The 22,485-nt window shown below is 43.3% G+C and overlaps 1 protein-coding gene across 1 annotated transcript in view; it reads right to left on the reverse strand.

Moving 5' to 3' along the window:
* The window catches only part of cstpp1 (centriolar satellite-associated tubulin polyglutamylase complex regulator 1), a 265,683-nt gene that overhangs the window by 191,666 nt on the left and 51,532 nt on the right, over positions 1 to 22,485 (reverse strand). The window contains exon 2 of the mRNA XM_080191528.1: positions 10,998 to 11,100. Within this exon, the coding sequence (XP_080047654.1) occupies positions 10,998 to 11,100 (103 nt within the window). The remainder of the gene's footprint in view (positions 1 to 10,997; positions 11,101 to 22,485) is intronic.

Raw genomic sequence — 22,485 nt, forward strand, 5'->3', positions numbered from 1 at the left:
AGAAGGGTGCCAGGCAAAAGGCGGGGAATTATAGGCCTGTTAGTTTAACATCTGTTGTAGGTAAAATGTTAGAATCCGTGTCTGACAAATTTACTGGAGTTCTATGAGGATGTGTCTAGGGCGGTGGATAGAGGAGAGCCGGTGGATGTGGTCTTTCTGGATTTTCAGAAGGCATTTGACAAGGTACCTCACAAGAGGTTATTACAGAAGGTCAGGGGGCATGGAGTTGGGGGTAGGGTGTTAGCGTGGATAGAGGACTGACTGTCAAATAGGAGGCAGAGAGTGGGGGTCAATGGGTGCTATTCGGATTGGCGGATGGTGACTAGTGGAGTGCCCCAGGGGTCGGTGCTGGGGCCTCAGCTATTTACCATTTATATAGATGATCTGGAGGAGGGAACCGAGTGTAGGGTGTCGAAATTTGCGGATGACACCAAAATTGGTGGAAAGGCAAATTGTGCGGAGGGTGGGGAGAGTCTAATGAAGGATCTAGATAGGCTGGGCGAATGGGCCAGGAAATGGCAAATGGAATTTAATGTTGGCAAGTGCGAGGTGGTCCACTTTGGTAAGAATAATGGTAGGAAGGATTATTACTTACGTGGAGAAAAACTGCAGCAGGTGACGGTGCAGAGGGACCTCGGGGTCCTTGTGCATGAGTCGCAAAAACCCAGCTTGCAGGTGCAGCAGGTGGTCAGGAAGGCGAATGGGATGCTGGCCTTCATAGCGAGGGGGATTGAATATAAAAGTAGGGAGGTCTTGCTGCAGCTGTATAGGGCATTGGTGAGGCCGCAGCTGGAGTACTGTGTGCAGTTTTGGGCGCCGCACTTACGCAAGGATATTTTGGCCTTGGAGGGAGTGCAGAGGAGGTTTACTAGGCTGATGCTGGAGTTGAGGGGGTTGAGCTATGAGGAGAGGCTGAATAGATTAGGCTTGTTCTCGTTAGAGTTTAGAAGAATGAGGGGAGATCTCATTGAGACGTATAAGATGATGAATGGGATGGATAGGATAGAGGTGGAGAGACTCTTCCCGCTCAGAAAGGATAGTAGGACTAGGGGGCATAGCCTCAAGATAAAGGGGGGGCGGTTTAGAACAGAGTTGAGGAGGAACTTCTTCACTCAAAGGGTGGTGAATCTCTGGAATTCTCTGCCCGTTGAAGTGGTGGAGGCTGCCTCGCTAAATATTTTTAAGACGCGGGTTGATGGGTTTTTGATGAGAGAGGGGATTAAGGGTTATGGGGAGAGGGCGGGAAAGTGGAACTGAGCCACGACAGATCAGCCATGATCTTATTGAATGGCGGGGCAGGCTCGAAGGGCTAGTTGGCCTACTCCTGCTCCTATTTCTTATGTTCTTATGTTCTTAAATCTGGGAATATCATATCCAACATTGTGTTCTTAAGTCCAAAGATATGGTAAATTGACCCTGGTGTCAGGATTAACAGGCTAAATATGTGGGGTTATGGGAGATTGGTGCAGACTCGATGGGTTAAATGGCCTTCTTCTGCACTGTAGGGATTCCAAGATTCTAAGCTGCACCCCATTCGTAGCTTGGCTGGCATGACCCCCATGACTGCATTTGAAGTGGTGTTGTAAGACAACTAAAAACTGGCTATACATTGAGATTAGAGACCTATTGACTTGTTTCTTCATCGATGCCTTGAACATTTGTACAGCACGTTCCGCTAACCCATTTCAGGCTAGCTGGTGGGCTGCTGACCTAACGCAGTGAATACCATTTGATTTGACACATTTTTGAAATTTCTTCGCTGTGAAGGATGTCTGACACTAAAACCTGCGGGATATTCCTCAATTTGTCAATGGTGGCAGTGGTGGTTAAGAACTTGATTAACCGCTCATCCAAACACTTGGGAGTGTGCATCCACGAATATAAGAAACATACAACCCAGAAACGGCCCTGCAAAGTCGATATGTATTCTTGCCCAGGGTCTGCCTACCCACTCCCAAGGATACATATTCACTGGCGGTGGCAAAGCCTGTTGGACTTCACAACTGGGGCATTGACTAACCATCCTTCCTATTTCTTTATCGATGCCCAGCCACCAAACATAACTACTGGCTAGTGCTTTCATCCTGCTTTGTTCCGGATCTCAGTCGGACAATTCTTGTAATAAAAGTCATCTCCCTTGTGGTGGAATGATAACCCTAGTCCACCATAACAACACCCGGTCTTCACAGGTTATTGCCACCTTTCTGTGTTGGTCGGGTTTAAGCTCTGACTTATCATCTCGCTACTCTTGCATCACCATCTTCTTAACTTTCAATAACACTGTATCTCTTTCTATCCACAGCTTTATGTGTTGAGCTGAGACTGGCAAAGTCTCTATCGGGTGCAGTGCCAGCACTAACTCTTGTGGGGCCGGTGGTGATGCTACTGTCTGTGCCAAGGGCAAACGGCTGAGTGCATCCACATTTGAGATTTACACCCCTGGTCGATGCTGGAACGTATATCTGTAAACTGCTAACAAGACAGCCCATCTCTGCACCAGTACAGAGGCAATTGGTGGCACTGGCTTATCTTCTTTTAATAAACCTAATAACAGCCTGAGGTCTGAAATGATTGTGAAATGCCATCCATAAGTGTCTTGATGAAACTTTTTGACTGGATAAATGACTGCCAAATTTTCTTTATCCATCTGGGAATACATCTTTTCCGCATCGGACAACATTCTTGACTGAAAGGCAATTGACCTTTCTACTCCATCAGGCGTTCTGTGGGACCAAGTTGCTCCCACTCAGTACAGGTTACTATGTTTGGTGTGGTTTGGTAGAAGTTCACCAACAATGCTGACCTGACATCTGCAGAGCCTGCTTAATTTTTGTGAATGTCTCTTTCTGGTCTTCTCCTCACCTTCAATGTTGACATTTCTTTAACAGCTGATGGAGTGGGCCTAAGGCAGTAGACACATTTGTAAAAATCTAACATAATAATTCACCATTCTGAAGAATCACTTTAATTTTTTTTGGTTGTAGAACCTCCTTTGTGGCTTTAACTTTATCTTCCAAATGATGTAAACCCTTTGTGTCTACTCTAAATCCCAAATGTGTAATTCCATCTGCCTGGAAAGTACATTTCTCCCATTTCAACCTGACACTTGTTTCTTTAAAACTTCTCAAAACTTTCTCCAAGTTTGGCCTGTGTTCTTCAGGTGAAGCTCCTGTAATTCGAATGTTGTTGAGATAAACCACTTCATTAGAGAAGTCTTGTAATAGGCCATACATAAATATGGTGCAAAAGGAAGCCATTTGATTCATCATGGCTGTACTGACAACAATCCCACACAGGCCCTATTCCTGTAACCACACGTATTTACCCTGCTAAACGGCCTGACACTAAGGAGCACTTTTGCATGGCCAATCAACCTAACCCACTTAGTCTTTGGACTAAAAGAGGAAACCGGAGCATTCGCAGGAAACCCACGCAGATGCAGGGAGAACGTGCAAACTCCACTCAGTCACTCAAGGCTGGAATTGAACCTGGGTCCCTGGCACTGTGAGGCAGCAGTGCTAACCACTTTTCCATTGTGCTGCCCATTCCATTGCATATTGGAAAAAGGCACAGGCTGATGAGGCTCCAAAAGGTAAATGTACATACTGATATAAACCCTTGTGAGTGTTGATAATAACCAATCTCTGTGAATCTTCATCCAACTCCAGTTGCAGCTAGGTGTATCTGAGGTCTAACCTGGTATATTTTAAACCTCCAAAGGTGTGCAGGTTAGATTGATTGGCCATGCTAAATTAACCTTAGTTTTGGGGGGCTTAGCAGGATAATGATGTGGAGTTATGGGGATAGGGTGGGAATGTTGTCGGTGCAAACTTGATGGGCTGAATGGCCTACTTCTGCACTGTAGAGGTTCTATGATTCTAGTTTAGTATCGAGGTCCTCAGTTCTAGGAATGGGGTACCATCTATCAGAATTCCTCTGTTGACTGTTAGTTTATAATCCCCACAAATTCTTACAATATGATCTGGTTTGATGAGAGAGACTACGAATTTTATAATATCTAAATCTTTCAGTCTTCTGAGCTTGAATTCTACCTTGTGATGATGTGCATAATGCACTGGGCAGGCCTGAAAATATTTAGGCGGACGAACAGGATTCAGATAAATGGTCACATCCTGATTTACATGTATGGATTTTGTAAGTATCATATAAAATAAAAGAACAAAGGATAAAGAAAATTACAGCACAAGAACTGGCCCTTTGTACCTCCAAGCCTGCACCGATCATGCTGCCCATCTGAACTAAAACCCCTACTCTTCCGGAGACCATACTCCTCTATTCCTACCCTATTCATGTGTTTGTCAAGATGCCCCTTAAAACTCACTATCGTATCTGCTTCCACTACCTCCCCCAGCAGCGAGTTTCAGGTACCCACCACCCTCTGTGTAAAAAACCTGCCTCTTACGTCACCTTTAAACTTGTCTCTTGCACCTTAAACCTAAGTCCCCTAGTAATTGACTCTTCCACCCTGAGAAAAAGCTTCTGACTATCCGCTCTGTACATGCCCCTCATAATCTTGTAGACTTCTATTAGGTCGCCCCTCAACTTCCATTGTTCCTATGAGAATAAACCAAGTTTCTCCAACTACTCGTCATAGCTAATGCCCTCCATACCAGGCAACATCCTGGTAAATCTTTTCTGTACCCTCTCCAAAGCCTCCACATTCTTCTGGTATTGTGGTGACCAGAATTGAACACTATATTCCAAGTGTGGCCCAACTAAGGTTCCTTAACATGACTTGCCAATTTTTAAACTCAATGTCCTGGCCAATGAAGGCAAGCATCCCGTATGCCTTCTTGACTACCTTCTCCACCTGTGTTGCCACTTTAGGTGACCTGTGCACCTGTACACCCAGATCCCTCTGCCAATCAATACTCTTAAGGATTCGGCCATTTACTATATATTTCCTATCTATGAGACCTTCCAAAATGCATTCCCTCACATTTATTCAGATTAAACTCCATCTGCTATCTCTCCACCCAAGTCTCCAACCAATCTATGTTCTGCTGTATCCGCTGATGGTCCTCATTGCTATTCACAAATACCAACCTTTATGTCGTCCACAAACTTACTAATCAAATCAGTTACATTTTGCTCCAAATCATTTATATACATTACGAACAGCAAAGGTCCCAGCACTGATCCCTGAGGAATGCCACTTGTCACAGCCCTCCATTCAAAAATGCACCCTTCCACTGCTACCCTCTGTCTTCTATGATCGAGCCAGTTCTGTATCCACCTTGCCAGCTCATTTTTGATCCCAAGCAACTTCACCTTCTGCACCAGTCTGCCATGAGGGACCTTGTCAAAGGCCTTACTGAAGTCCATGTAGACAACATCCACTGCCCTACCCTCATCAATCATCTTCATCACTTCCTCGAAAAACTCAATCAAGTTATTGAGACACGACCTCCCCTTCAGAAAACCATGTTGACTCTCACTAATATGTCCACTTATTTCCAGTGGGAGTAAATCCTGACTTGAAGAATCCTTCCCAATAATTTTCCTACCACTGATATAAGGCTCACTGGCCTGTAATTACCTGCATTATTCTTAAACAAAGGAACAGCATTGGTTTTTCTCCAATCCTCTGGGACCATTCCTGTAGCCAGTCAGGATACAGAGATTTCTCTCAAGACCCCAGCAATTTCCTCCCTTGCTTCTTTCAGTATTCTAAACTGGTATTATAAATTGAAAATCAATATTAAAATAATATTACTTTGGTGTGACTGATTTTAATTTGAACTAAAACAGTTTTATTAGAAATAGCTGGAAAATTAATGGCTTGAAAGGAGCCCTTTAGGACAACAGAGATGCAAATGCTGCTGCTAAACATATGGTACCGATCACACGTCAAACTGTTGACCTGAATTACAGAGACTGGCTGCAATTCACCCCAATGAATTCTAACAGGAAAACTGGGACATTCCCTCCTAGTGCTGGCGACACTACTGAGGTGGGATTCAAAGTCTTTAAACCTCAAAGGAATGCCTCCCATGCGAAGCAAACGCACCAGGCATGTGAGGCTCCCAAATAGGTGATCAGGTGATATTCAAGCACACTTCCTGCTTTTCCTTTTTTCTGAATAGTCGAAGGAAGAATAACCCAGTCTCACATTAATGCAGGAAGCATTTCATCTTAGATCTTTTATGAGAGTAATCTTTTTGAGTTATAACTGTGGATTTATCTCTGACAGCCTCTACTGCAGCAAGAACCGAGGAAAAAACCCATTGGAGCCTGGAAATGAAATGCTCCCCAGAAATTTAGTTCATTACGAGATTAATTAGATGTTCCTGGCAATGTCTATTCAAAATATGTGACATCACTGAATCAAATCTGTAGCTTTCCCCATGACAACTGCATCTTAATGGTTCTATCTTTCACACGTACCCATGATAACAGAATGAAGGTAGTTCTGAAATTGTACCCACGACAAGAACATCAGGACATTAGGGTCTTCAGCTTATATATAATAAAGCAGAGAGATATAGATTAGCACATTCAATGCCTCACGAGTTTCCAATTTCACCTAATCAAAGAAAGGTAAACACTCCCCACACAGGGAGGGAGAGTTACCCCAATACCAACCCCTCCTAGTGACCTGCTGTCCACCACCTCACTCGTGGATGGTGAACATGATGAGCAAACCATCATAAAAAGACTTGTATTCTTGTATGGCACCTCACCAAGTCCTCTGATGTCCCAGGAAGTCACTGAATTACATTGACGTATTATTAACAGTTCTCAAGAAGGCGAGCATTGATGAAGAGAAAGCAAAATTATGTTGAAAGAGTTTGCTGCTTTCATTCACAGTTCTCACATGTAGTATCCATTATGTTTGTTAAGTGTGGTATTGTCATAACTTTAAGACTAATTTCAAAGGCAAGGGAACCACAACAAAAGTCAAACTTGTGAAACTTCTGAGAGTCAATCAAATATCAAATGAGCCAATGCTCAAATGGACAAGATTTTGCATCCTCATCCCTAAGTCAATGGCAAAATTACTTTGACGTGTTATTTAACTAATATGAATGGTCCTTCTGAGGGTCTCATTGGATGAAGAGAGGAGATTGCCTGTGAATTTACAGAAAATAATAGCAGAGGAGGTGGCCATTTGGCCCACCGGATGTCTGCCAACTGAAAGAGATTCATTTTTCAGCCGTTGGCATTAGCCCATAGATCATGACACTTCTAATGGATAACCATGCGCTGCATTTGTCAGAAGCTTTCTGCCACTAACCCACTGCTCTGGTCCATTCCCCCATCATCCCACCCCACTTACCCCAATCTCTGGTTAAAAAAATTTCCCCTCAACTCCCCTTCAATTCTTTAGCCTGGCATGTTTTATCTATGACCCTTCTGCTTTTACAAATAGGTACTTCATTTCCACTCTGTCAAGACACCCTCATTATTTTATGCGCTTCAATTAAATGTTCCCTGAGCCACCTCTATCTCAAAGATAAAATCCCCAGCCTATCCTTGTGCACGAAACACAAAAAGTTGGTTTGCGGATGCAGCAGGTAATTAAGAAGGCAAATGGAATTTTGTCCTTCATTGCTAGAGGGATGGAGTTTAAAAACAGCGAGGTTATGTTGCAGCTGTATAAGGTGCTGGTGAGGCCACACCTGGAGTACTGTGTACAGTTTTGGTCTCCTTACTTGAGAAAGGATATACTGGCACTGGAGGGGGTGCAGAGGAGATTCACTAGGTTGATTCCGGAGTTGAGAGGGTTGGCTTATGAAGAGAGAGACTGAGTAGGCTGGGACTATATTCATTGGAATTCAGAAGAATGAGGGAAGACAAATAAGATTATGAAGGGAATAGATAAGATAGAAGAAGGGAGGTTGTGAGCACTGGTGGGTGAAGCTAGAACTAATGGCATGGCCTCAAAATAAAGGGGAGCAGATTTAGGACTGAGTTGAGGAGGAACATCTTCACACAAAGGGTTGTGAATCTGTGAAGCACTTGAGGCTACCTCATTGAATGTTTTTAAGGCAAGGATAGAAAAAATTTTGAACAGTAAAGGAATTAAGGGTTATGGTGTGCAGCAGGTAAGTGGAGTTGAGTCCACGGAAAGATCAGCCATAATCTTATTGAATAATGGAGCAGGCTCAAGGGGTCTATTCCTGCTCCTAGTTCTATCCAATCTTGACGCTTGGCAGAGTTTTTAAAAATACAGTCAGAAAGAAAAGAAAAGGAAGGGTCAGAAACTTGAAAGTAAAGCTGCAGTGTTAAAAAAATGGGACCAGACAGAACAGATGTGGTGAAAAGAAGAAGCTCTTCAGGTTTAATGAAGTGTGAACTGATTATATCAACAATGAACTGTTTGATCTGCCCCAGCTGTCACTCAAAAAACATTTTGAGCAGCTAATGGACCATCAATCCCTTGTGTAAACAAACCTCAGCTTCTCCCCTCTTTGACAAGCTCTGAAGCTGTCACTCAAGGTACTTATATTACCTTCTTAATCCCCCTGACATTAAGGGGCAATTTAACAGGCTAATCAACCTAACCCACACATATTTTGACCGTGAGAAGAAACTGGAGCACCCAGAGGAAACCTACGCGGACATGGAGAGAATGTGCAAACTCCACACAGATGGTCATCCGAGGCCAGAATTGAACCCAGGCCTTTGGCACTGTGAGGCAGTAGTGTTAACCATTGTGCCACCGTGCTGCCCAAAGAATTTCAGAGCAGCTGGGGCTTAACTACGGATCTCACTAGTTAAGTTGAATGCTGCTATCAATGCAGCGCTTCAAAGAGGTCCGGTAATGCCTGCGGCTTCTAACGTTAACCAAAGGCAATCCCCACTCCAGAATGGAGTGCTGCTGTGATTTTGAAGCCTTCCAGGTGTTCAGGGGGCATGGATGTTAATGGGGCCAGGCCATTTCAAAGAGGTTACAGAACACAGACAATAATAAAACATTTAACCAGAAAGGTGCCTGAAAGCATCCTCATGAGAATGTTTTCCACATTTTTAGGGCAACAACTAGAAGTCAAATCACAAGAGCTGCATCCCGAAGAACCCCAAATTAACCCCTTCTCCCCTGCCTGAGTCCCCCAACATCCAGGTACAGTGAAGGAGGCCCCCCTCCTCCTCCACCCTCTGCAGCCTGGCAGAGGAGCTCATGGGCACCATTGAGGACAGTATTTACGTCCTCACTACCGGAGTCCACGGCCCCTGACCCCTAATTATCAGGACCAGGACTAACCGGTGTCTGCCTGACTTCCCACTGGTGGGGGGCACGTAGAGGCCATTGAAACAGGCTTCCAACAATCTAATTGCATTCAAATGTGTTTAAATAAATTCTAATCAGGTTCTTACCCACTTTGGATCAGAACCTGATCTGGCCACATGCAGTGGGCTGGGAGACTCGCAACAGGTTTGACATCTGGCGAGAATCCTGATTGGGCCTCACACCCAACTCAATGGGCCATTGGGAATTCCTGCTGGGGCTGGTGGTCAGATAATCGCTCCCACTGGGGCAAAACCTTTAGTCCAACAACAACTCATATTTATATAGCACCCTCAAAGTAGTTTGACCCCGTTCCATACAAAAAATATTAAGTTCATGACCAAAAGCTTGGTCAAAGAGTTGGGTTTTGAGGGGTGTCTTGAGGGAGGAAAGAAGGGTAGAGAAGAAGACAAACTTTGAATTCCTGAATTCGGGGCCTTGGAAGCTGTAAAAATAACCGTCAATGGCAGAATGATTGAAAATGAGCATGTTCATGAGGCCAATATTAGATATGTGCAGATATCTTGGAGGGTTGTAGGGCTGGAGGGATTACAGAGTTGGGAGCGCTGAGGCCCTGGAGGAATTCCAAACAGGAATAAGAATTTTAAAATGGTGGAGTTTCTGAAGTGGAAGCCAATGTTAGGTTAACAAGTGATAGGTGATAGGTGAACAGGACTTGATGCAAGTTAGTAAACAGGCAGCAAGATTTGGATGTTTAATTTCCTAACTACATCAGCGGATGTGGGTTTTCACAAAAAGAAAAGGTGGTTTGCACATGTACATTCAAACAAAGGAGATACAAAAATAGAAAACACTGGAAAATCTCAGCAGGTCTGACCGCATCTGTGGGGAGAACAGAGCCAACGTTTCGAGTCTAGGTGGGGAGGGACTGGACAAAAGGAGAGAGAATGGATTCAAGGCAGGGGGAAATGAGTTCAGTGGAGCAGGAACAGGCTGACATGATGAGCCTACTGGGGCAGTCCTGCTTGTGGATTTTGGCTCACTTCTTTGGGCATGAGTCCTCCCTTCCCCCCCACTTTAACCAGACCTTTTCACCCACCTCCAGCATTCCCCCTTCCACCCGGGCCCCTCTTTCTGGCCTCCTACTTGCTTTTGATCCTTTCATCGAGAATTGTTGGTGTGACATCAGCCGTCTCAGTTTCTCTGCTCCTCTCAACCACTCAAACTTGTCTCCGTCAGAACTTGCTGCAGTTTGCTCTCTCAGGTCCAACCCTGACTTTGTCATCAAACCCGCCGACAAGAGCGGTGCCGTTATTGTCCGGTGTACAGACCTCTACCCTGCAGAGGCTGAGTGCCAACTCTCTGACACTCCCTCCTTCCTCCTCCTCCCCCCCCCCCGCCCCCCGGACCAGGACCTGGCTACAGTTTCCAGGACTGTCAATTATCTCACCTCCTCTGGAGAGTTTCCTTCCACAGGTCCAATCTCATACTTCCCCAACCCCCAGTCAGCCTGCTTCTACCTCTCTCCCAAAATCCAGGAACAATCACCTGGAATCTTTCTGTGGGAATTAAGTATATCTATAGGTTATTTTGAAACTGTTATCATAAATCAGGCATGAGATTCAGTTTAGCTTCAGGTTTGTTAAATAAACCAAAGAAAATATGTTTGTTCTTTAATGAACTTAATCATCATTTGCTGTTAAAAATGTATTCTTCACATATTAACTCATCAATATATACAGTTCCAATAAACATCATTATTTAAAGGTATTTTTGTACTTACTACTCAGCGAGGAATCTAGCAATCCCAACCTTAGTGAACTCCTCCTTAAATTCCAGTAACTGACTCACCGCATCTTCAATATAAGTTAAAATATGCGTCTGGCCTGAAAGAGAAGATATTTATAGCAATCAAATTAAAGCAACCCTTCAAAGTTATTGCTATGGATAAATTTACAAAACAATTTTTGCCCTCACTCAACAAAAAAAGTCACCCCAAACTGATGCCATTTTACTTCTCAGGGGCGGCACGATGGCACAGTAATGGGTACTGCTGTCTCACAGCGCCAGGGACCCGGTTCGATTCCTGGCATAGGTGACTGTGTTTGCGTGGTTTTCCTCCGGGTGCACCGGGTTTCTTCCCACAGTCCAAAGACGTGCAGGTTAGATTGATTGGCCATGCTAAATTGCCACTTAGTGTCAGGAGGACTGGCAGGGTAAATACATAGGGCTACAAGGATAGGGGCTGGGTGGGATTGTGGTCAGTTCTTGTGTATGAATATTTATAACAAGTGTAAATGAGCACATTGCAAGGCCAACTGATGAACTCAAATTGGTTGTTTGTGTAATTCTTAGCACGCTCTTGGCCAAAAGGGCTATGGAACATTCAGCTCTCCTATTTCTTTACTGAGAAAGTTGTGATGATCTGCTGTGCACTGTCCAAAAGCACAGTGGAAGCAGATTCAGTCATAACCTCGAGCAGTAAATTAGATAAATGATTGAAGGGGGGAAAAGAACAACAAGGCAATTAGCAGCACAATGGCATAGTGGTTAACACTGCTGCCTCACAGTGCCAGGGACCCGAGTTCAATTCTAGCCTCAGATCAGTGTGTGTGTGCGATTTGCACATTCTCCCTGCGTCTGCGTGGATTTCCTCCGAGTGCCGCGGTTTCCTCCCACAGTCCAAAGATGTGCATGTTAGGTGGATTGGCCATGCTAAGTTGATCCTAGTGTCAGGGGGATTAACAGGGTAAATACGTAGGGTTACTGGAATAAGGCTTGGGTGGAATTGTGTCAGTGCAGACTCGAAGGGCTGAATGGCCTCCTTTTGTACTGTAGGGACTCTATAAAAAACACTGAGGAGTGGGTTTAACTGGTTAGCTCTATGATCAAGCCAATGGGCTGAATAGCCTCCTTCTATGCTATGAAGTACAACGATGCAGAGTTCAACCTCATCAGGTCAGTCGGAGGGCAAGACTGAAGGCTTTAAATTTTACACCTGACGTATAAGTGAGTGTGAGGCGAAGGCTTTTGGAATGAACTATTTGTTTGAGAGTCATTGCTACAGACGTGCTTCTTTAGTGTTTGACCTAAGGCTGGTAACACTGACAAATAATTTCCTCAAAACATGGTTTTAAAAAAATTTTTCATTTCCCTCGAATAAATTGATGCTCTCTAAGTTATTTGGTGTGAAAGTTTATTCTCTTCAAGATTGGTTGCAGCTGCTTTTTCAAATAAATTTAAATTGATTTACATTCAGAATTACAGTAAAAAATATAAAATATGGGACTGCATTAATCCCCCATCTCCACACAGCTTGATTGAGTGCTGTAATTCCATATTATTAATACATTAATTTCTTCTGCCTACTAACGAACCATCTGGAGATCAAAGAGACACAACATAAATTAACACAAGCCACAAGCATCGTGGTGCAGGTAGCAGCAGGACATAGATTGAGACAACATATGGTTTTACATCAACGTCACATGAGCAGTCACCTGCCACCAAGGAAGTAGCTATCCCATTGATCAAAAGTAAATTGGAGCGGCTGTCACTGAGACAGAGGTCAATGAGCAGGTGGGTCCAGAGAGGCTCAGATGAGTGAGCAACACAAGGGTAAAATCAGCGCGCTCCCTCTCCCTTTAATCTCGGTAAATCAACTCCTGGTCAACCTCCTGCGATGAGTGTGAGTTGCCATGGGCTGTTCCTGCCGCGGAGCACGCAGAATCCTCGGCACAGATCCATACGAACATGTTCCTGGCTGACAATAGGAGGAGCATGTTCCAAGGTGGTGGTTGGGGGAGGTGTGGAAGGCACGGACCTGAACCAAAAATCCTAGAGAATGGGGAAACAGCCCTTTCAATAATTTATCCAGCCAGTAAACATACAGACAGTTACAAGGGGTAGCAATAAATGGGTAGCAATTTTTTTTCTTCTTAATAACAGCACTAATCTCTTTGGGAATACTTAAAATGTGCTATAGGTTGCATTAATTGTTGCACGTATCTGGTTCATGCTGGAAGCATCAGATTCTGACTGAAACAGGGGTGTTTCTTCCCAGAGAACTGCTGGGTTTTCTCTCCAGATCTCCTGATACTTTGATCACAAAACACAGAGGGGCACATTTTGCGCCATCAGACCGAGGAGCAAGGCCCAAAGACACCAGTAAAACTGGCTCCACAGTGATCGGGGAGCCTTTTTTAAAGGGTGCCTCAATCTCAACGTTAACAGAGAGCACCTCCCCATTCCCATTCTCAATCAACGATCGATGGCAATCTCCTCCCCTCCCCTCCTCAATGTTCAACAGCATTCTCTCCTCTCCATCATCACCCTGGCTCCTGGCCCCATCCCCAGGCCCCTTCCATTGTCAGTGCCAACCCGATGTGGTCATCTCGACTGCTGAAGACCTTTAATGATTCCTGCCAGTGATGTCATGCTGGTAGGAGGGTGCATACTGAGAACCCAGAAGGTAAGGCATTATGCCATTTCAGCACATCTAAATCTATTTAACTTGATGGGTAGTCAGGCTCTCGCTGGTCACGAAACTGATCATGTCACTTGCGGGAAAGATCTCATTCTGAGATCTCCTTGGTACAAATCCCATTATGGTCCTCTCGCGAAAGTTTCTGGCTATAATGATATTTGCGCTTACAGTTAACAGGCCCAGAAAATCTCTTCCCATGAATTTCACAATGTAACCTCTAGTTTTAATAAGATAACTTTTAGTGTAGGTTAAAAATATCAGAATACATGAATTACAGAATTACACACTTCACTCAGGAGCTGGAGATGTGTGCCGGAATTTTACCGCCTCACCTGCCCAAGGCTTGTAAGATCCTGCCCCGAATCCGGAGTGGGCGTGCCAGTAAAATTCCGGCAGTGATGTCTGCATTGCTTGTAATAATGCAGTTCAGATAGATGTTTTTGGTTTTGGGATGTATAGAGATATTAGTTTTAAAAATTCAGTGAACTCTGCAAGGTTATAGTATCTATTCACTTCATCAGATCAAAGAAGAAATAGATCTCATCAGATCAAAGAAGAATAATTAACCTAAAAGTTGGTTTGAATATATTGCAGAGCAGGCTAAGTGATTATGGAGATTAGTGGAGGTGGAAGTTCAGGAATGCTTTTCGGTTTCAACTCACGTTGGCATTTGTTGAGAGAGTTCATTGCAGTTTGAACTCATGTGGTTTGCAGCTTACTGAAAGAAGATAGCCAAAGTAAAGGACAGGTAAATAGACCTGCACTGTAAGCAGAGTAATAAACCAACCTCATCATTCACCATGTAGAATCTGAGGCCAAATTGCAGTTTGAATTTTGTGAGGGAACAAAAGTTGTAAGATTGCCTCAATTGAAACTGGTGGAACAATCTACAGTGATCCCTACAAAGTCCTGTGGTAAAAAAGCAACAAACATCGCTTGCAGGATAGCTTGCAAGTATTGAAAAAGTAACCAGAACAAGGGACTGAGGCATCCTCAGCAGAGGTAGCAAATGAAAGTCTGACAATTGCTGAAGCTGAGCAGAATTTAAGTTTCTGGAGGATCGTGATTTTTTTTCCTACAGAAGCAAATAATTTGGTGCGCCTTAAAAAAAAGTGACAAGTAAACCTGAGGGCATAACATGCAAAGTTAGAAACCATATTGTTAATAGTGGGTGTTTGGTTTAGTTGTTTTATATACACTGAAGTTGGTTCTGTTCAAAAGAAGATGAAATTTTGTGGTGTAGTTCTATTGGTTAAATGAGGCATTCGGATTTCTCTTTAAACGTAAATATCTCTGACCGGATAGTAACGTACTTAATCAAGAAGGAATTAAATGTTCAATGTTAACAAGGTCGATGTTGGTACAAGATATCCTCAGTACTCTGGTTGGGATGCAGTGTACTATGATTTCAAAATTGGACCTTCTGATTCAGAAAGCATTGTTTCTTTGTAGTCCAAAATAAGCTGCTATTTTCTGAACATTTTACAGCTGACCACTCAAAGTTAGGAAGTAACATTTGCAAACCAAATCACCCACATCAATAAGTTTGGACTATTTTTTCTCCTATAAAATTTACAATATCAAAATATGCACGGTGAACTCTCATTTGTTGCTTCAGTCAGCAAGATTTTCACCTGCTTCTCTTTTCTTGAAAGCCCATCATAAACCTCTTCAACTTGTTACCTATTCACCCATCTTCATAAATCTCCTCTAAGCTGACATCTCCAATCATCTCCTATAAGTTCTTTCCTACTTACTGCTCAACACCTAGCACTCCCAAAGTGGAATGCCTTGGGACATATTGTGCTGTTGGTGGTGCATTAAAAAGCAAGCTGTTCTTGCTGTTGAAGGTTGATGAGCAGTCAAGTATGCAAAAAATTTTGTGATCAGGGCTGGCAATCGGTTTCCACCGTGAGGGAAGATGGGCAGAGCTTACGGATGTACATCAGCGCACTGTTAGTCCAGCTGATGGCCGTTCGAGGCTTGAGTTGCAAATGTGGAACATAAGAACCTGGATGTTGAGTCTCAAGTTAGAAATTACAGGATACAACATATTTTCAAGCACCTGAAGACAGTGACCTCAATTCAGGTGTCTTTAAGTTCTGATGTTTGCAGTAACTGCACAACCCACATTGCACATTCAGTTTCTTCACCTCAAGAGGTTTTGCTGCCATTAGGGGATCGCTGGAGGCTCAAAAAGAAATAACTGGACATTCAGTTAGAAACTTTATATAGCCCCAAAAGCTAAAACAAAACACACAAATAAATTCCTGGGGAAAAGGTAATTTTGAAAAAAATAATTACGTATAAATGTAAGTGGAATGCCAATGGAATTAACATTTGCAGGTAGAAGTAAATAGCTCAGTGATATTTTCTGAAGAATAGAGATCAAGATTATAATAGATAGACAGATGCAGCTACATAATTCAGTCCTGAGTGACTGATGGATTAAATTAGATGAGATGAAATTAATAGGTATAATCACTTTAACCTGGTACAGTTCCTTAAACTCGCCAATGTGGCTGCAAATGAACTCTTCTCAAATCTCTCCTGCCAGTGTGGTTTTCTCTTCCACCCTCATCCCTAGTCACAAAATGGAACCACTTAACTGATATATTGATAAATAACCCTCCAAATGTCAAGGTGATAAAACGTTCGATGCATGATAAAGAACTTACATGCAATAGGTGACTGATAACACAAAACACCTCCGACAGATCAGAGTATCAAAATCACTGTTTGAGCACATTAATGACTAGCTTTACACTTGATAGTGTCACTATGCATCTGGCTGCAACGATTTTCTGTCAGTGTTTGTGTTGTACAATGTGCTCATGAATTCCTGAAGCTGAGACAAAGACACAGAATAAGGTAAAACTAAAGATGCCATACACTGACTAGAGGTACTTTGCATTTCCCACATGAAACAATGTTGGGCGTAAGGAAAATGAATCCCTCGTCATTTATTTACATCATTGGTTAATTGCTGATAAACGCACTGCCACACATGTGTAGTCAGCCACAGCCAATAATTCCGGAGAATTGATGTTTTAAAACCTAAGCTGTGTCCCCCCACCTGTTCCTTGCACTTTTGTGGAATTGGAACCTTTAGAACAATGGTGTGAATGGATGTGGACACGGTAATGCCTGAAAACAAAGGGGGAAAGAAACCTTCCAGTGCCTGGAAGGAATCCAGTAGCCAAAAAATTAATTAATGCCATCATTTTCACATTCACAGGCAAAGCAGGTGGAGTTACTCAAGTGGATAATCTTCGAAATCCAAGAGCTTTGGCTGCCAGGAATTCCAGAACGGGCTCCCCATGACTTTCTGCCCATTAATTCTAATCGTACAGTTGCGCTTTGTCTACGCACAATGGAGGCTGGATCGCACAAAGGCCGGTAAAGTATGTTGAGCATGCATTGAGAAAGAAGCTGCAGAGCATCTGGAGGATGGGTTGGGTTCGCTAGTTAATTTGTGAAAATTTGCTTTGTTTGATTTGTTAACAGTTGAACATGTTTGGATTATTATTTACCGGGCTATACAATGGGGTGTGGAACTGGCAAAGTGATTTGTCCAGTTTGACAATGTTGGGGGGAGGGTGAACTCAGATGGTTTTAAGTGGAAAAAGATTGGGGAGGAAATTGAAGAGGAAGCTTTTGAGCAAAACGATTGGCTCAAGACAAAAGTGGAAAATAGCCAATTGGAAAACAGAGGAAAAAAAAGTGAGGACAACAATAGTGACCGTCAATCACAACAAACAGACATGATAGGCTTAATACCAATGAAAATTTTAAATAGTTTATTTATTAGTCACAAGTAAGGCTTATGTTAACACTGCAATGAAGTTACTGTGAAAATCAGCTAGTCGCCACACTCCAACGGGTCAGTGTGTGTCTTTTAGAATATGGGAGGAAATTGGAGCACCCAGAGGAAACTCACACAGGCACGGGGAGAACATGCAAATTTTACACAGTGATCCAAGCCAGGAATCGAACCCGGGTCCCTGGCACTGTGAAGCAGCAGTGCTAACAACTGTGCCACCGTGCTGCCCCAGACAGAATGACAGAAACAAGCAGCATTATTAGATAACAAGTCAATGCAGCATCAAAAAAGTATGCTTCTTAAACCATCAAATAGTTTAAATTGTAATCATAATCCTTAAAATTTTCATATGTATTTTGAATATATTGTTAGCCCAGGGTATCACATCTTGAAGGATCACTGGAGAGCAACAGGATTCACTCTACACTGAGCTGATCATGTTTCTCCCTTAAAGCGACAATTTGGAGAGGCTTTAACATTCATACATAATCACTGGTGTAGATTTCCTTCCTGCCCATTAGAAGTCTTACAGCAGCTGTCCGGAGGCTTCCACCATGCGTTAGTCTTGTAAACAAAACGGCAAGGTATGCCTCTCAGCACTCAGTGGAACCTGCTCATGTGCAACACCCCATTGCTTAGAATATAATCATCTGGTCTGCATCCATGGCAAAGTACTGTTGCATGGAAGGGAATTACATTGGCATGATCTGAAATGTCTGAATTTGAATAAATTTCTTTAATCTGTAAAATACAGTCAGTGGGAAGCAGCCTTGGCAATTGTCAATGAAATCCAATTGTTTGTAATAATTTCAGAAGTTCCATTTTCCAGAATGACAGCCAACAATTTATTACAGGCAGGATCATGCGCTCAGTGGATATTTTTAGGAATTCAGATCCCGGCCTGATGCCCACATTCTGATGAGATCTTACAGGGGACAGCCTCCTGATTGGCCATCTTCATGTCTGCCATTCAATGATTGGTGGGTTCATGAGGCTACAGGCCCAATCAGAGGAATCTCCAAAAAAGAGGAATCTCCCACCATGCCCACGGAGACCACACACACCAGCAAACCCCATCCCCCATAGGATTCCCATGTTCACAGCGAACCCCCCCATAGTGTTCCCCAGAGGGAATCCCCCCAGCATTGCTCCCCAGAACACAGCCTGGGAAGGTCTCTCCCTCCCCTAGAGGCTATGCTAGCTTCTGTGACCCCAGTGGGATCCCTTTGCATGGTTCACGCTTTAAAAATCCATTGTAAACCTTACCAGTGTGACGGGGGAGATCTCAATGTATGGGAGGGAGGGGCGATACAGCAGGGAAGCCAGCTAATAAGATAGAAATGTTTCAAATGAGATTCCCGACCTTCCTGGGCAGAAACCATGTTATGACAATGTGGGGACTGGGGACAATCACATCTCAACATCTTGCTGGCGAGTTCTCCTTTCTGGCCTCTTGAGGGACTTTGTACCAATGTCGCCATTTGTGCCCACAGCAAACATAGGCACAAAATCCCAGCCAATGTTTTACCTTCGACAATGAAGAGTTTAATTAGTCATTTCCATTTTAGCAAAGTGGAGAATGAAAAATGCTCAGACATTTTACGGTGTAAAAGTAACACCTCAGTCACAGGGCAGAATCTTACAATACTCAGTGGGTTTGCACGTGGGAATAGTCTGCCGAACTCTGCAGAGTGTCCTCCCCACGATCCCCTGGTGGGGAACGGAAGATCCACCTCTAGACAAATAACAGAGTGTTAAGTGGCTGCGGGCAGCTATGAAGAACGGGTGTGGGGTGTGGTGGTGGGGGGAGCGTTGTTCCACACTGACATTTTCAATGGCAAGGTGGAAAAATCCTGCCATAGAGATCTAAGAGTAATTTACTGCACAGAAGCAGGCCATTCAGCCCTTTGAATATATGCTGGCTTCTGTGAAGTCCAGTCAGTACCCTTGATCTATCGCCATAGACATGAAAGTTTATTTTCTCAAGTGCCTCCCAGTTTTCTTTGGAAATCATTGAGACTTTTACCAATGTGGCAGAGAGTTCCAGATAATTACAAATCACTGCAGCATCGTCTTCCTTAATAAACAGATATATCCATTAAATATTCTGGCCTTGCCCTATGCTTCTAAGCATATATCATCCTCACTATCCCCAATGGGACCCACTCCATTTCTTAATGCCGACTTATCATTTGCATGCCAATAGAAGATGTTTTGGATTCCGTTTTATGTTAATTGCCATTTGTGATGAAACTGTGTCTTTAAGAAATGTATTAGCCACATTTCTTATGCAGGATCTGTTCTTTGCACATGGAACTATTTTGCATGGATCCAGCAGCACCGTATTGATACGATAATAACAAAATTGATCTTAATTGCTACCGTGTTTTAATCTAAACTAATACAGGGTTCTGTTATTCTGTCTCCTCCTGGAATAGTGCAGAGTAGGAATCGATTAGGTTGATTGACAGGTAAGGTCATATGACGGGGTACAGATATGCTTTCACAGATAACTCAAGGCAGTCTGCTTTTTGGGATCTTTAGAGAGCTTTCTCTGTACCTTCTGTTCTCTCTGAGGTCTGGGGAGTGGAACCTGCTAGGAGATTAACTCTTTCTCTGAGGTTCTATTGTCTGGGGCTAGAGCTTTCTCTGGAACTGCTGCACAAGAATTAAAAGACAGGGGTCTGTCTGGATCACTCTTTAGAAGTATCAAATGGCTAGAAATCAAGTATTTACGTAAGCATATTTGGTTTCTGTGCTAACTCATTCTAAAGGAGGGATTTGTGCCCGGGAATGTGGAACTGAGCCACGACAGATCAGCCATGATCTTATTGAATGGCGGGGCAGGCTCGAAGGGCTAGATGGCCTACTCCTGCTCCTATTTCTTATGTTCTTACATGGGAATAGTGCTAAACTGGAACCATGGGGATGGCTAGTTAAGAATTATACATTGTCATGTTTAAGTATTTTAATTGGTAAAAGTTATGCAAATTCGTTTTGTTACATTTTGTGTTCTTAAATAAAATTTGTTTTGATAAATGCTTTCGAGTGGATTGTTGGAATCATACCTGGAGTGAAACACCTTCTGCTCACCCGAGTGCCAAAATCAAATGTAAAACTTCACAATATATCTTGGAGTTTCTGATCTGGTCCTTAACACATTCTATTCTCATATTGTCTCTTTGCCAGTTTTACTTTCCTTTTCACTTCCCTCCTTAATGTATTGTACTGTGCCTGGTTTTCAAAGAACAAAGAAAAGTACAGTACAGGAACAGGTCTTTGACCATCCAAGCCTGTGCCGATCATGATGCCCTAGATAAACCAAAAAAAGCCTTCTGCCCTTACTCAATCAGTATCCCTCTATCTCTTCCCTATTCACAGACCCATCCAGATGCCTCCTAAGCGTTGCTAATGTGACTGCTTTGACCACCTCCTCTGGCAGAGCGTTCCAGGCACTCATCACTCTCTGTGTGAAAAACTTGCCCCACACATCTCCCTTAAACTTTCCTCCCCCACACCTTTCATTTGAATAATTCACCTGTCGTGCATCACATACACACTTTTTAAAATTTCATCATATTCTTTAACTACTGGGTATTCCAAGCAGCCCTGGCTTTGATTTCCTTCTTGCTGAATTGTACCTCAGTTTTTCTTGTCATGGAGTCCTGGCTAGGTCACTTCTCATCTTATTAAAATTAGCTCTTTTCCAATGCATATTCTTGTTGTTCTCCATTACTAATCTAAACTTTATAATCCGATGGTCACTCTTACCAAGTTCCCCCATAATCATTTGCCTAGCCTCATTCCCTATCATTGGATTGAGCAATGCCTCCTTTTTCATAGAATCATAGAATCCCTACAGTGAAGAAGGAGGCCATTCAGCCCAACAAACCCGCACTGACAACAATCCCACACAAGCTCCACCCCACTAATCCCCCTGACACTGAGGGGCAATTCAGCATGGCCAATCCACCTAACCCGCACATCCTTGGACTGTGGGAGGAAATGTGGGACTGTGTAAACTCCACACAGGCAGTGACCCGAGACTGGAATTGAACCTGGGTGCCTGGTGCTGTGAGGCAGCAGTGCTAACCACTGTGCCACCATGCTGCCAATTCTTAATTGGACTGAGAACATAATAGCAAGGAAGTTTTCCTGGACACATTTCAGAAATTTCTCCCCTTCACCCTTTACCCTAACATTATTCCAATCAGTGATTGGGTAATTAAATTCCCCAATATCACCATGCTATACTTCATGCCCATCTCTGTGATTTCCCTGAAGATTTGCTCCGCTATCTCTCTTACTGTTTGGAGGCCTACAGAGTACCCTCATTAGTATGAAGACCCTTTTTGTTTCTCAACTCCAACTAAATGAATTTTGTCCTGGCTCCCTCAAGGACATCCCTTCTTTCCAACACCACAATTACTCCTCTAATCAGTACTGCCGCTCCACTTCTCTTCTCTTCATCCTTGTCTTTTCTGAACACTATATCCCTGTACATTATGTATCCCCGCTTCCTATTTTTAAGTTGCATTTCCATTATTGCGCTACATCATATTCCTGCAACACCATTTGTGCTTGTAGCTCTCCAACCTTATTCATCACACTTTATAAGCTTACGTACAAGTGTTGTAAGTCTGTGTTTGTATTCTCCAAAGTCCTTCATTGTCATTCCTATCTAAATGGAACTACACCTTTCTTGGTACTATCCAATACTCTCTCTCTCTCTTCAAGCACCTTATTCCTCATTTTCTACTTGCTGGTGACCATCTCCTTGCCAATTTAGTTTAAATCTTCCCCAACCAAACCTGACCGTCAGATCTTGAACCATAGAACCCTACAGTACAGAAAGAGGCCCTTCGGCCCATCAAGTCTGCACCAAACACAATCCCACCCAGGCCCTAACCCCATATCCCGACATATTATACCCACTAATTCCTCTAACCTATGCATCCCTGG

This window comes from Carcharhinus amblyrhynchos, chromosome 6 (genome assembly GCF_965287045.1).
Source record: "Carcharhinus amblyrhynchos chromosome 6, sCarAmb.v2.hapA, whole genome shotgun sequence".
NCBI lineage: Eukaryota > Metazoa > Chordata > Chondrichthyes > Carcharhiniformes > Carcharhinidae > Carcharhinus > Carcharhinus amblyrhynchos.